General features: G+C 39.0%; 1 protein-coding gene across 1 annotated transcript in view; it reads right to left on the bottom strand.

The window, feature by feature from the left end:
• Positions 1 to 489: 489 nt before the first annotated feature.
• The window catches only part of TMED10 (transmembrane p24 trafficking protein 10), a 37,866-nt gene continuing 25,352 nt past the window's right edge, over positions 490 to 13,003 (bottom strand). Inside the window, exons 4-5 of the mRNA XM_008699578.2 lie at positions 4,258 to 4,384; positions 490 to 3,606 (exon numbers count right to left, since the gene is read on the bottom strand). Coding sequence (XP_008697800.1) covers positions 3,485 to 3,606; positions 4,258 to 4,384 — 249 coding nt within the window. The 3' untranslated portion in view covers positions 490 to 3,484. The remainder of the gene's footprint in view (positions 3,607 to 4,257; positions 4,385 to 13,003) is intronic.

Below are 13,003 nucleotides of genomic sequence, written 5' to 3'. Positions count from 1 at the left end.
TTCTTGGAAAGGAGCTTTATGAAAAATGTCCAATTGTAAGTAAAAGGAAGGAGAAAATGGCCTTAACCTGCTGGGCTCGGTTTTATATAGATGTGATGGGCAAAAAAGCAATTCCTGAGAGGTTCTAAATTGAGAGGGGTATTTTAAGAATTGAGGGTAAGGGAGAGAACACTCTAGGAATAATGCCAAAAGCAGTTTCCAAAAGAGAGAAGCTACAGAAAATGCTTGGCTTACAGAACCCTATTTTGCCTTTTTAAAAATGTTAATTATTATGATTATGTTTTTATACACATTACATATAGCTTACATATTTATATATAAAATTGTATTAGCTCAAATAAACTTTATCCATCTGCAGTAAATTACATACAACCTTTTCTCTAATTTATCACAGATAATTTGCCATACTTTAAAACTGAAGAATATGGAATAATTTTTACCAATTCAGACAAAGAGATACTCAAGAGTAACAGAAAAATACACCTAAAATGGTTTCTGCTAGCATTTATTTGAGAAAATTTACACAAAAATCCCCAATCCAACATTTACAAGTGAATCTATAGAAACCCCACATGCCTCTTTCCATTAAACAAACAGAAAAATGGCTTACGATAGGAGTTTATGACAATGGTACAACAGTGCTTAAACTGTATCATTCCTATCTATGTTATATAGACTGTGTTGAAAAGGCTCAAAACGGAGGAAAGCAGATAAAATCCCCATTTTTAAAGCTGATTTACTCTTTGCACTAGCCTTCTAACAAAGGCAAATAATTTTTACTTTTTCGATAAAATCAAGGTGTAATTATCAATGAACTTTAAACCAAAAGCACAAATGTCTGAGTTGGTATTTTTGGCATGAGAGTAAAAGGGAACGACATGGAAAAAATCCCAGCTGTTTCACAAAGTCACATTCGGGAACAAAAACATCAGTCAAAGAAAATATTCTCCTATCTTCTTCTTTGCCATTTTGTCAAAACAGAAGAATATAACCGAGTGAAGAACTTTCATTGCTTCTGAAAAAGGGGAAAGGCACCAGTCAGAAGTGTGAGTTTCTTATTCAGCTAATGGTACAGAACAAAATTTGACCTTTAGACCTCTAAGAATGGATCTGACCCACAAATTCGGTTATTCTCTTCCCTACTTGGATGTATCCTCTGTCATCTAGTATACGTAATACCACAGGTGGACTTTCTCAACATCCACTGTCCTTATGGTGAGGATTTGGCCTCCAGGTTCTCAGAAGCCGTACCTATCAATTCCTACCAGCAGATGGCAATGTTGCACAAATTAATGGAAGAACCACTCTGCCACACCAGAAAAATTCACAAAAGAAGAGGGGGAAAAAGGGCTTCTGGGTTCACAGCAGCTGGAACATTCACAGAACAGCCTGAGATTTTTAACAACATAACTCAATAACTCACTCCCTCTTCTACTTTTGTATTTTACCCTGGTCATCACAGCAGTGTTCTCTGTTAATTCTAATGCACTGCTTCTTAACTGCAAGCTATATACCCTAAGTCCTGTAATTCTTGCCACTATTAGACAAAGCCCGGTAACAGTCAGCAGGGGTTAAAAGAGATTACAGAAAGGACAGACTCCTATCCACTTATCTGGGCGAAATGGAGAAAATTTCAAGTGACAGTTTTCGTAACTGTTCACAAACATGGTCACTTGTATCCATACCTTCTCTTACTTAATGGCCTTTAGGCACCTTATATTCCCACAGCAATTCTTGGCTTTGCTTTCGCAAAATGCATTTTCAAGTATTTACTCTATTCATAATCCTCCCAGATGTGTTTTTTTTTATGCCCCATATGTCTTAATTTGCTAGACGGAACACAAGGGCAGGAATTAAGTCAGCAACTGGCCACATAAGAAGAGTTGGTAAATTTTACTTATATTTTTCTTACTAGAAGTTATGTTAAAAATTCAAGCAACCACATATCTGACAAAGGATTTATATCTAGGATATATAGGGAACTCTCAAAACTTAGTAGAAAAAACAAGCTAATTAGAAAGTGGGCAAAAAGGATAGGAAAAGATATTTCACTAACAGGGATATATAAATGATAACTAAGCACGTGAAAAGATGTTCAACATCATTTGCCATTAGGAAAATGCAAATTAAAACCATAAGGAGGCATTACTAGACACACCTATAAGAATGACAAAAATAAAAAATAATAACAATAGCAAATACTGGTGAGGATTCGGAAAAATTGGATTGGTCACAAGTTGCTGGTGGGAAGGTAAAATGGCAGTTACTCCGGAAAAAGAGTAGGATGGTTTCTTAGAAAAATTAACACGTGCTTACAGTACAACCCAGCAATTGCCCTCTTGGGCATTTATCCCAGAGAAATGAGAATTTATGTTCACATGAAAACCTGTACATGAATGTTCACAGCAGCTTTAGCAGAAATGGCCAAAAACTGACAATGACCCCAATGTCCTTAGATGGGGGAATGGGTAAACAAACTGTGGTACATCCATACCATGAAATACTACTGAGGATTGCAAAGGAGCAAGCTATTGATAAGATGCAACAACGTGGGTGGATTTCAAGGGAATTATGCTGAGTTTTAAAAGCCAATCTCAAAAGGTTACTATATGATTCCATTTATAAAACATTCTTGAAATGACAAAATTAGAAATGGAGAACAGATCAGTGGTTGCCAGAGTTGGGGTTTTGGGAAAAAGAAGGGAGGTGGCTGTGGTTCTAAAAAGGTAGTAGTACAGGGATACGAGAGTTGGACTGTTCTGCATCTTGTGGTGGTGATCACACAAATCTACACCTGCTAAAATTGCACAGAACTAAACACACATAAATACACAAAAGAGGTTCAGGCAGTTGAGCACAAATATTTTAATTCTCTAAAATGAAGTCCTCTTTAAGAGTTATGTACAGTTCAAAGCTCATTTCTATGACGTGTCCCATCTATCACCCTTTTAAGAGACATAAATTTATGAAAGGGTATCACCAGAAGCTACCTAAAATTTTCAGCTACGGGTCAAGAGAAAGTGAAGTGTGTTTTCACACAGAAATCCAAAGAGGACAATCAGAATGAAACAAGCTCAACATGGTCATACAAACCTTGGGAAAGGAACTAAAGTGGTGAAGCCCAAGCTGGTGAGAGAGTAGGAAAAGGAAAGAAAACATGGTTCAAACAGATCACAGGAGGAAACCCAGTACCAATGCTGGCTTTGGCATTATATCTAGGTAACCCCTATTTTTTGTCATAGGTAACTCCAATAATAGTCCTATTGTTGCAAAACCAGTCCAAATGCTACCAAGTTAAAAAGAAGTCCCTCATTGACTTGTTGGGTGTAGGTGGTAACCCCTGTCCTCCCACACCAAAAGAGATCAGTTCTGGCAAGAAAGCTCCAATGTGCCTTGATGGTGCTGTTAGTAGGATGCCTTAGGTCAGACACGTCCGAGTGATGTTCAGCTGGCTGAGATAAAGGTGGGAGGAAACTGGGCCTTATTACTCAATCAACTTCTTGGCCTTGAAGAAGCGACGCAGGTAGAAGACCTGCCAGGTGGCTAGTCCAATGAGGCAGAACATTGAAAAGATGCTGAAGTACAGGACCCGAGTGTTTGTTGACTCTAAAAAAACAAAAGTGTTATAAGGCAATGAAGTGAGTTGATGGTGCTGTTAGTAGGATGCCTTAGGTCAGACACGTCCGAGTGATGTTCAGCTGGCTGAGATAAAGGTGGGAGGAAACTGGGCCTTATTACTCAATCAACTTCTTGGCCTTGAAGAAGCGACGCAGGTAGAAGACCTGCCAGGTGGCTAGTCCAATGAGGCAGAACATTGAAAAGATGCTGAAGTACAGGACCCGAGTGTTTGTTGACTCATTGGTATCTCGCATCTCCTCTTCTCACTTCTTCATGTGGGGAGACGGGTGGGGGGGGGGGGGGGGGGGGAGGCAATTAATTAACTTCCCTCAGTCCCTACGCCTGACAGTAGGATTTTGGATTGTTTTTTCTTAAAATTTCACTCTTCTATATATAAATGTTAAAAATTACAAAGATTAGTACTATCAGTTTGATACACAATAAGCTGAGAATATGGTCAACTGCCTATCACAGAAATTTCTATTCTCTTGAAAATCTAACAAAGCTAATTTACCTGGAGAAGCAACAACACTGAAGTAAATGATCATCCCATCATCCCATTCCCCCATCCCCATTTGGCAAAACTGAAAAAAGAGCTCTGTCTCCTTTATGAAGAAACAAGAGCTGCCTTCCCCTCACCATTGGTATCTCGCATCTCTTCCTCTCGTTTCTTCATGTAGGCAAAATCATTAACGATGGACTCTGAAAGGTCTTCTAAGCGTCGGAGCTCCACCTCTAAAGGTTTGAGCTTCTCGACCTTGGCAATCTGGAAAAGAAAGGAATTATGAACCCACTCCTTGAAAAAATTGCTCTGGTCTAGAACATAAGGCAACAGACGAGTCTTTCACCAAGCCCGGGGCACTTGGCTGGCTCAGTTGGTAGAGTATGTGACTCTTTATCTCAGGGTTGCGGGTTTCGGCCCCACGTTGGGGTGTACAGAGATTACTTAAAAGTAAGATAAAATTTAAAAGTTTCACCAAACTTAAAATGTCTTCTGCTATCATTCTAACATATTTTAAAATTTGGGCTTCTGCCCTTCCCCACAAACTGTTCATGTGTTTCCATCTCAGACTTTGATACTTTAATTTTGATTAAAACCTCCTTGGAAGTACTGTAATATGGTAGGCTATAAAGTAAAATATGTTATTTTCCTAAGATTTCTGATTTTAATAAAGCACTTTACTTTGCCCTTCCACTCATGTCCAAGAAAGAAACAATATTATCAGCATAAGTGTGAGAGTCATATTAGACATAATTTTAAAAGAAAACCCTCCAAATTCCCAATAGACAAATGCACAGGAATGAGAGAGTATATGTAACTACAGCATTAAGATAATAACTGAAACTATAAAATGAGAGAATTCTGATTTGCTCCTTTAAATCCCACAACAGCTTTAGGGTTTATATCAGAGCTCCAGAGCCCAGATGAATCCTAGCTTTGCCAAGAACAAAAAACAACAACAACAAAAAACCCACTGCATTTTTTGTTTTTAGAATTACATAGCCAGTTATCGAAAGAAATCTCCAAGGACTTCCTTGTATGCTAAGGAATGAAGGATGTGAGAAAGAAATGAACTGTTTTCCTTTCTCAACCTAGACCACTGTGAAACCTCCAAGAGTATCTAGTAACTAAAGGCAGATATGACAAAAGCAAGGATTTCATTATTCTATTTTTGTTTTTTCCTATCAATCTTAGATTATGATTCGCTTTTAAAATGAGGATATACCACCAGAGTTTTCTAGATCTTAAAACTCATATACCAGTTGCTCTTAAATCTTTCCCACATAGAGAATTTATCAAAAATTCTTTTTCTAGAGGCTCCTGGTGGCTCAGTCGGTTAAGCGGCTGCCTTTGGCTCAGGTCATGATCCTGGGGTCCTGGGATCGAGCCCCACGTCAGGCTCCCTGCTCAGTAAGGATCCTGTTTCTGCCTTTCCCTCTGCCCCCCTGCTTGTTCTCTCTCTCACTCTCTATCTCAAATAAATAAAATCTTTAAAAAATTATTTTTCTATATCTGCTTTAACTCACTATTTATTGTATGTTCTCTATAGAACTCCCTACTTTTTCTTCTCTTTTGTCCAATTCACCTTCTTTGTTCTTTTTCAGTTAATGTTAACAGCAGTTAATGTGGAATGAACAGGGAGAGTTTAAGGGTGTTCTTATGTTCTCTTTGCTCATTTATATTCCTCACTGAACATGTGAAGTTATTTAAAATAGAAGTTATGTGGGGCACCTGGGTAGCTCAGATGATTAGGCATCTGCCTTAGGCTCAGGTCGTGATCTCCAGGTCCTGGGACTGAGCCCCATGTTGGGATCCCAGCTCAGCGAGGAGTTTGCTTCTCCCTCTCCATCTGTCTCTCCCCCTGCCTGTGCTCTCTCTGCCTCTTTCTCTCTCTCTCAAATGAATAAATAAAATCTTTAAAAAAAAATAGGGGCGCCTGGGTGGCGCAGTCCTTTAAGCGTCTGCCTTCGGCTCAGGGCGTGATCCCAGCGTTCTGGGTTCGAGCCCTACATCAGGCTCCTCCACTAGGAGCCTGCTTCCTCTTCTCCCACTTCCCCTGCTTGTGTTCCCTCTTTCGCTGGCTGTCTCTCTCTGTCAAATAAATAAATAAAAATATTGAAAAAAAATCTTTAAAAAATAAAAATAAAAGTTATTTAAAATAAAACTAGAAATTGCTGTTAGGATGGAGATATAAAAATTAAATTTATATTTAAAGAAGGTACATAAAATGTGATGAATTTGCAATGATCCACCTAAGTTTTCTTTCACCGGATGTACATTTTCTTACATTTGTAAAATGTTGGCTAGAGTTAATGGCATGACTGACAGCTACAAACAGAATGAAGCTAACTGACTACAACATTTAACTAACGGTTAATGTATTTAGATAACTCCCCAGCTTAATGCCCAAATGCCAAATTTTGTTACTAATCTAGAATACATATCTGTTGATCTCATATAGAGCCACAGAGCAAAGAAATTCCCCAGGGAAAAGATATCACTACAAGACATATATAATAAACTCAACTCTAGTCTATCTAACATTTTCCCTCCTGGTTTATACTTTCATCTCCAAAGCTTCCTGAATGAGATAGTATAAAAGCAAATGGCATACAATTTCTTTAGCGATAAATGATTTAAGGCTCTCTAAATAGAAACTTGCAAAAAGAACTGGAAGTGAAACCATGGCCATGCCTCTGCCAGTTGAAAATATATTTTTAAAAATATTTAATGTATTTATTTGACAGAGAGCACAAGCGAGCACACAAGCACAAGCAGGCGGAGCTGCAGGCAGAGGGAGAGGGAGAAGCAGACTCCCCACTGAGCAGGGAGCCCAGCGCCGGGCTCCATCCCAGGACTCTGGGATCATGACCTGAGCCAAAGGCAGAAGCTTAACGACTGAGCCACCCAGGCGCCCCTGAAAATATTCTTTTAAAAAATTACTTTGAAGACTACTTTCTAACCCTCCCCACCCTTTTTGTTAAATGACAATAGGCCAAATGCCCGAAAAATCAAATAAATTTGGTATTGATGATGGCCTTTGTAGATTATAGACCAAAAATCCTGCTCCCAATCCTTTTCTTTTCTGATGTTTCATTTATTTTTTAGTTGTACAAGCAACACATAAACATGTTCTCTCGCTAAAAATTTAAACTATTCAGAAGCAAAGGGAACAAAAACAAAAAGCCCACCTTCACATAGTGCCTCAATTTCTACATCCACACATTCCTTTTCAGAGGTAACCATGGTTATGAATTTGCTGTATATCTTTCTAGACCTCGCTAGAAGATACACACTATTTATGCTTTTGCGTGCATATAAATATACACAGAAACGTACAATTAAAAATATATTTATAAATTGGGGTCCTTCTGTACACATTGTTCTATGGCTTGCTTTTTCTCATTTAATAAGATCTTTCCAAAAATTTCAGTGCTTATAGATTCACCTCATTCTTCTTAACTGCTGCCCAGGATTCCATACTGCATATAGGCCACTGTTTACTTAATCATTCAATTCCCCAACTCCTTTTCCAGTATAGGTCCTACTCCGAACTCTTTAAGCTCTATTCATAACCAAACAGCCCAATTTCCATTCTCCAAGTTGATGTTATTTCCTCAATGAAATTCCTTACTCAACCCTGTCCTTAATTTGCTAAATTATTTTTAGCCTTCAATGAGTGGGATGAAGATCTCTTTCCCTAAAACACATCTCTGCCTAACAAATACCTTTATTAACTTGATATTAATTTTAAATCTAGGAAACTTAAAGAATTGCCAAGAGACTAAAACAATGTTGAAAACCAACTTTCTATTCCAACCATCTAACACATCCTGGATACTCAATGGAAAATAATAATAATAATGGATATATATTTAATCTAAACCTAGAGATTAAAAAAATGTACAAAGCGGTCTTAAAAAAAAAAAAAAGAAAGAAACATTTGAAGACTCTAACAATGCTTTCTTGAGTAGTTACTGTGTAAGGTATGAAGATAAATGATGATCTCTGCTCCTAAGAAGCTCACAGTCTGGTGGGGAGGCTCATATAAAAAGCTATAACCATAGCATAAGACATTATGTATTAACTTCTACAACAAAGATACATATTAAAAGTGAAAAGGAAAAAAAGTAGCACAAGATTAATCATAGTTGCAAGGATAAAGGAAAGCTTAACAGGAAGTGGGTGAGGTCTCAAATTATGCAGGATTTTGAAAGAGATGAGGGAGAAAGGCATTCAAAGCTGAGAACTTGCAAACCAAAACATGGAGGGAGGAAACTGTAGGCCGTGTTTAGACGGTACATAGTCTGATGTGCATATGTATGTGGGGGGGGGGCACTTGTGTCAACACACATACATGCTTGGGGGAGGGTGGTCGATAATAACATATAAGGCTCAAAAGTTAGGGTGGAGCTCAACAGAGGAAGAGGATAAGAAGGTAGTATAATGAATTAGACCTATCAGTATATATCCATAATGTGTATGTATTTTATACCTTGTAATCTGGCTTAACTTTCATAACCCTATATAAGGTGATTATTATCCCTAAATTTTTCAGATCAGGAAATTAAAATTCAAAGTGTTAAATAACTTGCCCAGGTTCTCAGAGCTTGGTGGAGCTGAGACAGGAATCCCAGTCTAAGTTTACATTTTATTCTGAAGGTACTAAAAATTTGATGAAGGAAACTAGCAGACTACACTAAGTTTTTTTCTGGATCAAAGGTGAAGTGATCAAGCTATATTAGGCCACAAAGATCTGGGTAAGTTGTCCAGTTTATTAGTCAAACTTTCCTGGTTTCATACTGCTATTATTCTAATTTTTAGAGACTAACAGAGTAAAAATTTTAAGCAAATTATCATCACTATGCTCAGGAAGACCCTCTTTGCTTGCCCAGGACTCAGTATTGAATGAATATCATCAAGACTTTTATCACTGTCAGCACAAAAAGATAACTAGAACACCTGTATCAAAATCCCCACCGACTGTTGTTCTGCTCTTCTGAATGTCTGATTTAATGTTCAAAGTGTAAGAATGTGAAATTATACATGTTTCATGACGGCAGGCCATTATTCCAGTCTACTTCTCTCTTCTTAGGCTGGAATACATACATATGTATGTATTTTGCCAACAGCTTGATCAAAGCAAAGCCTACTTGACAATGTCATGTACCACAGGTTCTCCACTAGAGGGTAGCATTCCCCTTGTAAGCTGCATTTTAGCCATTCAATAAAGACTTTTAGATCTACATGGGACCTCATTTTACAAACGAAACCGAAGATTCCATAGTTATCAAGTACTCTGGGTGAAAGAACAGGACTGGCAGAACCACAGTCTCTTGAATCCCTACCCAAGGTCACCAAAGCATTTATTCAGCATCAAAACTCCAAAGCTCTGCTGCTCTAAGATGCAAGCAAAACCGTACGACTTCCAGAAGCATATCCACTCAGTGTACCCAAACCCTAGCTCTCTTTCAAGCCTTAACCGTGACGCGTTCTTTAACCACTTCTGTCCACACGGACTCCCTCTTTCCTAAAGTCCTACAGCACTTAGACTGTGCCACAAAATTAACAATCATACATTGTCATATTCACATTGTTTTGATTTTTATCCTTTTCCCCCCACACTAGTTTGGCCCTTGAACTCAAGGAAATTAATACAACGTATACTTCGTATAGCATTCCCACTCAATGCCTTGTTCAAAGGAGCCAACTTTGGGCCTCTGTTGGTCCCCCGAAGAAAGGCTTCCTCAGAGCACACTCTGCGCCTACTTTCACCCACTGCCCAGGAGAAAGCCCTCCCTACCACACTATCACTCTCATCTGCAGTGGTGGGGACTGCTTGGAAAAGCTACAAGTCAGCAAGCCTTTTCCTGCGTATGTACGACACCTCCAAAAAACTACGAAATTACCCTTTTTAAGCCATATCCAAATCTTCCACTCCCCTAGTGGTGATTTGAACCTAGAATTCAGAGTCATGTGTAACTGCACCAAGGAAAGGTTTTAACTCTGAAAAACTGCTTCTTAAAACACACATGTGAAACCGATGTCTAGAGAATCGCTAGATTGTTTTCCTTGGTGGAGCACTGAGACTCAAGAGAAGCTTCTTATGGTAAGCCAAATTCAGTCAAATTGCTGTTACCTCCACACTCCCCACCACAGCCCCCAAAATTTTAGAAGCACAGCAGTAAGAGTGAAGATCATCTACTCTACGCAATCAAGAAAAAGAAGGCCAACCTATAGCCAAGGACAAGTCTACTTGTGTGGGGAGGTATGTGAATCACAGACCTCTTCACAGAAGCTCAAAAGGTCAAGAATGTGTCAAAATAAGGCCAGATAAATCTGCCAATTTTAGGGCTATCTGAAATTGAACATGATCCTATTTACTCTGTCATAGTTTACAGAAAGGGTAGGAGAAGGGAGCCAAAATCTACTGAACTAACCAAACTATGTTCAGGTGCCTTGCCCATTATGTTATTTCATTTAACTCATGTTGAGAAAAGGACTTTGGATCTAGTATGCAGAACCAGAGCGCCTCCTTCCCGAGGGCAATCCAAAAAGTAGAACTTTTGAATAGTCTTCAGCTGTTGCTCCAACAAGGGCGACTATGTTTTTGGTAGACATGTTGATAGCAAATGACATACTAATAGAACCCACAGGCACAACAAAATTTTAGTTGTACTGAAAATGCTGACATCGCCATCAAGAAGGGACATATACAGCCCCAGAGTGGGAGTATGTGTCAGATAGCTCCTTTTTTGTGGGATAGTTGTTGCCTTCATTTCCACAACTGCAGGATTAGACAATTAGTCCTCACAAGCAGCTGCTCTAGTTCACAGACCACAAACTCAAAAAAAAAAAAAAAAAAAAAAAAGGCTCAATTCACGTACTGATTCTATAAAGATGCCTCTCCCCCAATGGGCAAAAGACAGTGGTGAAAGGTCCTTAAAATTCAACAGAGGGAATCACAAGTGCTTTATTTCTGAGGACGTAAGCATTCCGAACTCTAACGAATTCAAACTGCAAGACTCTATGCTTCTTTACAATAGGACAACCATGCTAGCTTCTAAATATCATCTTACATTTGTATTGTTTACATAGCAATTCCACATGAACTGATTAAGTAAATCCTCTATAACAATTTAGTAGGTATTGTAGTACTCTGTCCAGCTACTGAAACACGGACTACTATTCAATTTTACAAAACCACAAGGGATTTCAGAATCATGAAGCCCAGAACTGTGAGGGAGATACTTTGGATGTGAAAAAACTTAAGAGAAATGTGCCACCTTCCCAAAGCCAAATGCTTATGCCAACAGGCCTAAATCCTCTGGAGATAAAAGCTCTCTATTACCTCAAGGGCCTGAAATTAAATGCCTCAAAACCTCTACATACGCTCAGTGCTCTCTGGTAATTAACCAGAGAACAAGTACTTCTATTATTCATGTTCTTGTCACAGGCATTTGCTGAGAGACAAGTAACAGCTATTTCTAAGCAAGATTTAAGCCACTGACTTAGGAAAGGGCTGCCTTTGGCCTGTGTCGAAACCACTTCTCCTCTGTCTCAGTTTGCTCTGCCTTTTTGGGGGGTGGAGGGGTTGGTGGTAAGATCGCCAAAGAGTAGTAGCAGGAGTTACTTGGTTAAGAAACAGGGTTTAGAGCTGTGTTGTAACCATGTGCGTAACGACACGCTTAGGACGTGCCAGACTTCCAAAGCAGGAAGCAGGCGAAGGAAGTGCTGTGGTTTCCTTTCTGCTAGGGATTCCCCTCTTGGGTTAAGCAAAAGGTCAGGAAAGATAAAGGCCCTTCCCTGATGTCAACAAAGTCCAAGGATGGTAGAAATTCCAGGAGGAATAGGAGTTCTAACATGCTCTGTGACAGAGATGTCCCCATCATTTTCTATGTAAACTCACAATAACGCCCTGTTTTAGAGGGAAAAATGATGTTTAATGTCTAATCAAATGCCCTATTATTTAATATAATGGCACTCATCATATTAGGAGGCAAAAGTTACAACAGGTAAAATTTCTGTTGTTCACAATGCATGCCGGCTTAGACAGTGGTCTCAAGTTGAGGATATACAGCAGTCCTCGAAAACTGAAAATCATCCTACCTATTCTACCTCAGAAGAACCGCAACAACATTTTTTCTCTTTTATACCTTACAATAGCATTTTAACATACATTACTTTATTTAAATATAATTAAGATTCTTCTCAACCATCAAAGTTTAAAAGGATTATTTCAATTTACTCTTCAGGTCATCAAATAAGGAGGCTGTCTTGCCTTTTGTGTTTTAACTACACCAGCTTAGACACAGAAACAAGCAATTCAGAGTCTCTACCAGGAACTGTCTTCCATTCACTACCTCTACCGCCTCCCTCGCTATTGTTGCTCACCTACACATAACTCAGCCTGGGCTGTTCTATTGGCAATCTGAACTAAGAAAAAGAGGAAAGACTTAGAGAGCTGCAATTGTACTACTACTTCCTGTTGCAGAATTAGCCGCTCACTTCCAATCTTCTTCCATTTTAGGACATTTCCTTCCCAGGTCCTGACCAAAGATGGAGCAACTTTCTGTGGGTTCATCAGTCCTAGAAAATTTTCTTAAATCACTTAAATCAACTTAAATCATGACCTGAGTCGAAGGCAGACGCTTAACCAACTGAGCCACCCAGGCACCCCTACACACCAACATGTCTATGGGATAGCTGGTTCAGTCATTTGACCAAAGGCAGAGCCAGAATTACTGTTCAAGGCTGTTAACACAACTTTTTGTATCAGTAAGATTGTAGCTGGCTGTCACATGACTGCTGAGAAAACAAAAGCCTTCTGGGCAAAGCACAGCCAGTTTGGCCTGACTACGTCACAGAAACCTCCTAGCATGG

This window comes from Ursus maritimus, unplaced genomic scaffold (assembly GCF_017311325.1).
Source record: "Ursus maritimus isolate PB19 unplaced genomic scaffold, ASM1731132v1 scaffold_25, whole genome shotgun sequence".
NCBI lineage: Eukaryota > Metazoa > Chordata > Mammalia > Carnivora > Ursidae > Ursus > Ursus maritimus.
Note: the sequence above shows the minus strand (reverse complement) of the source record. Positions and strands in the feature narration are given on the sequence as shown.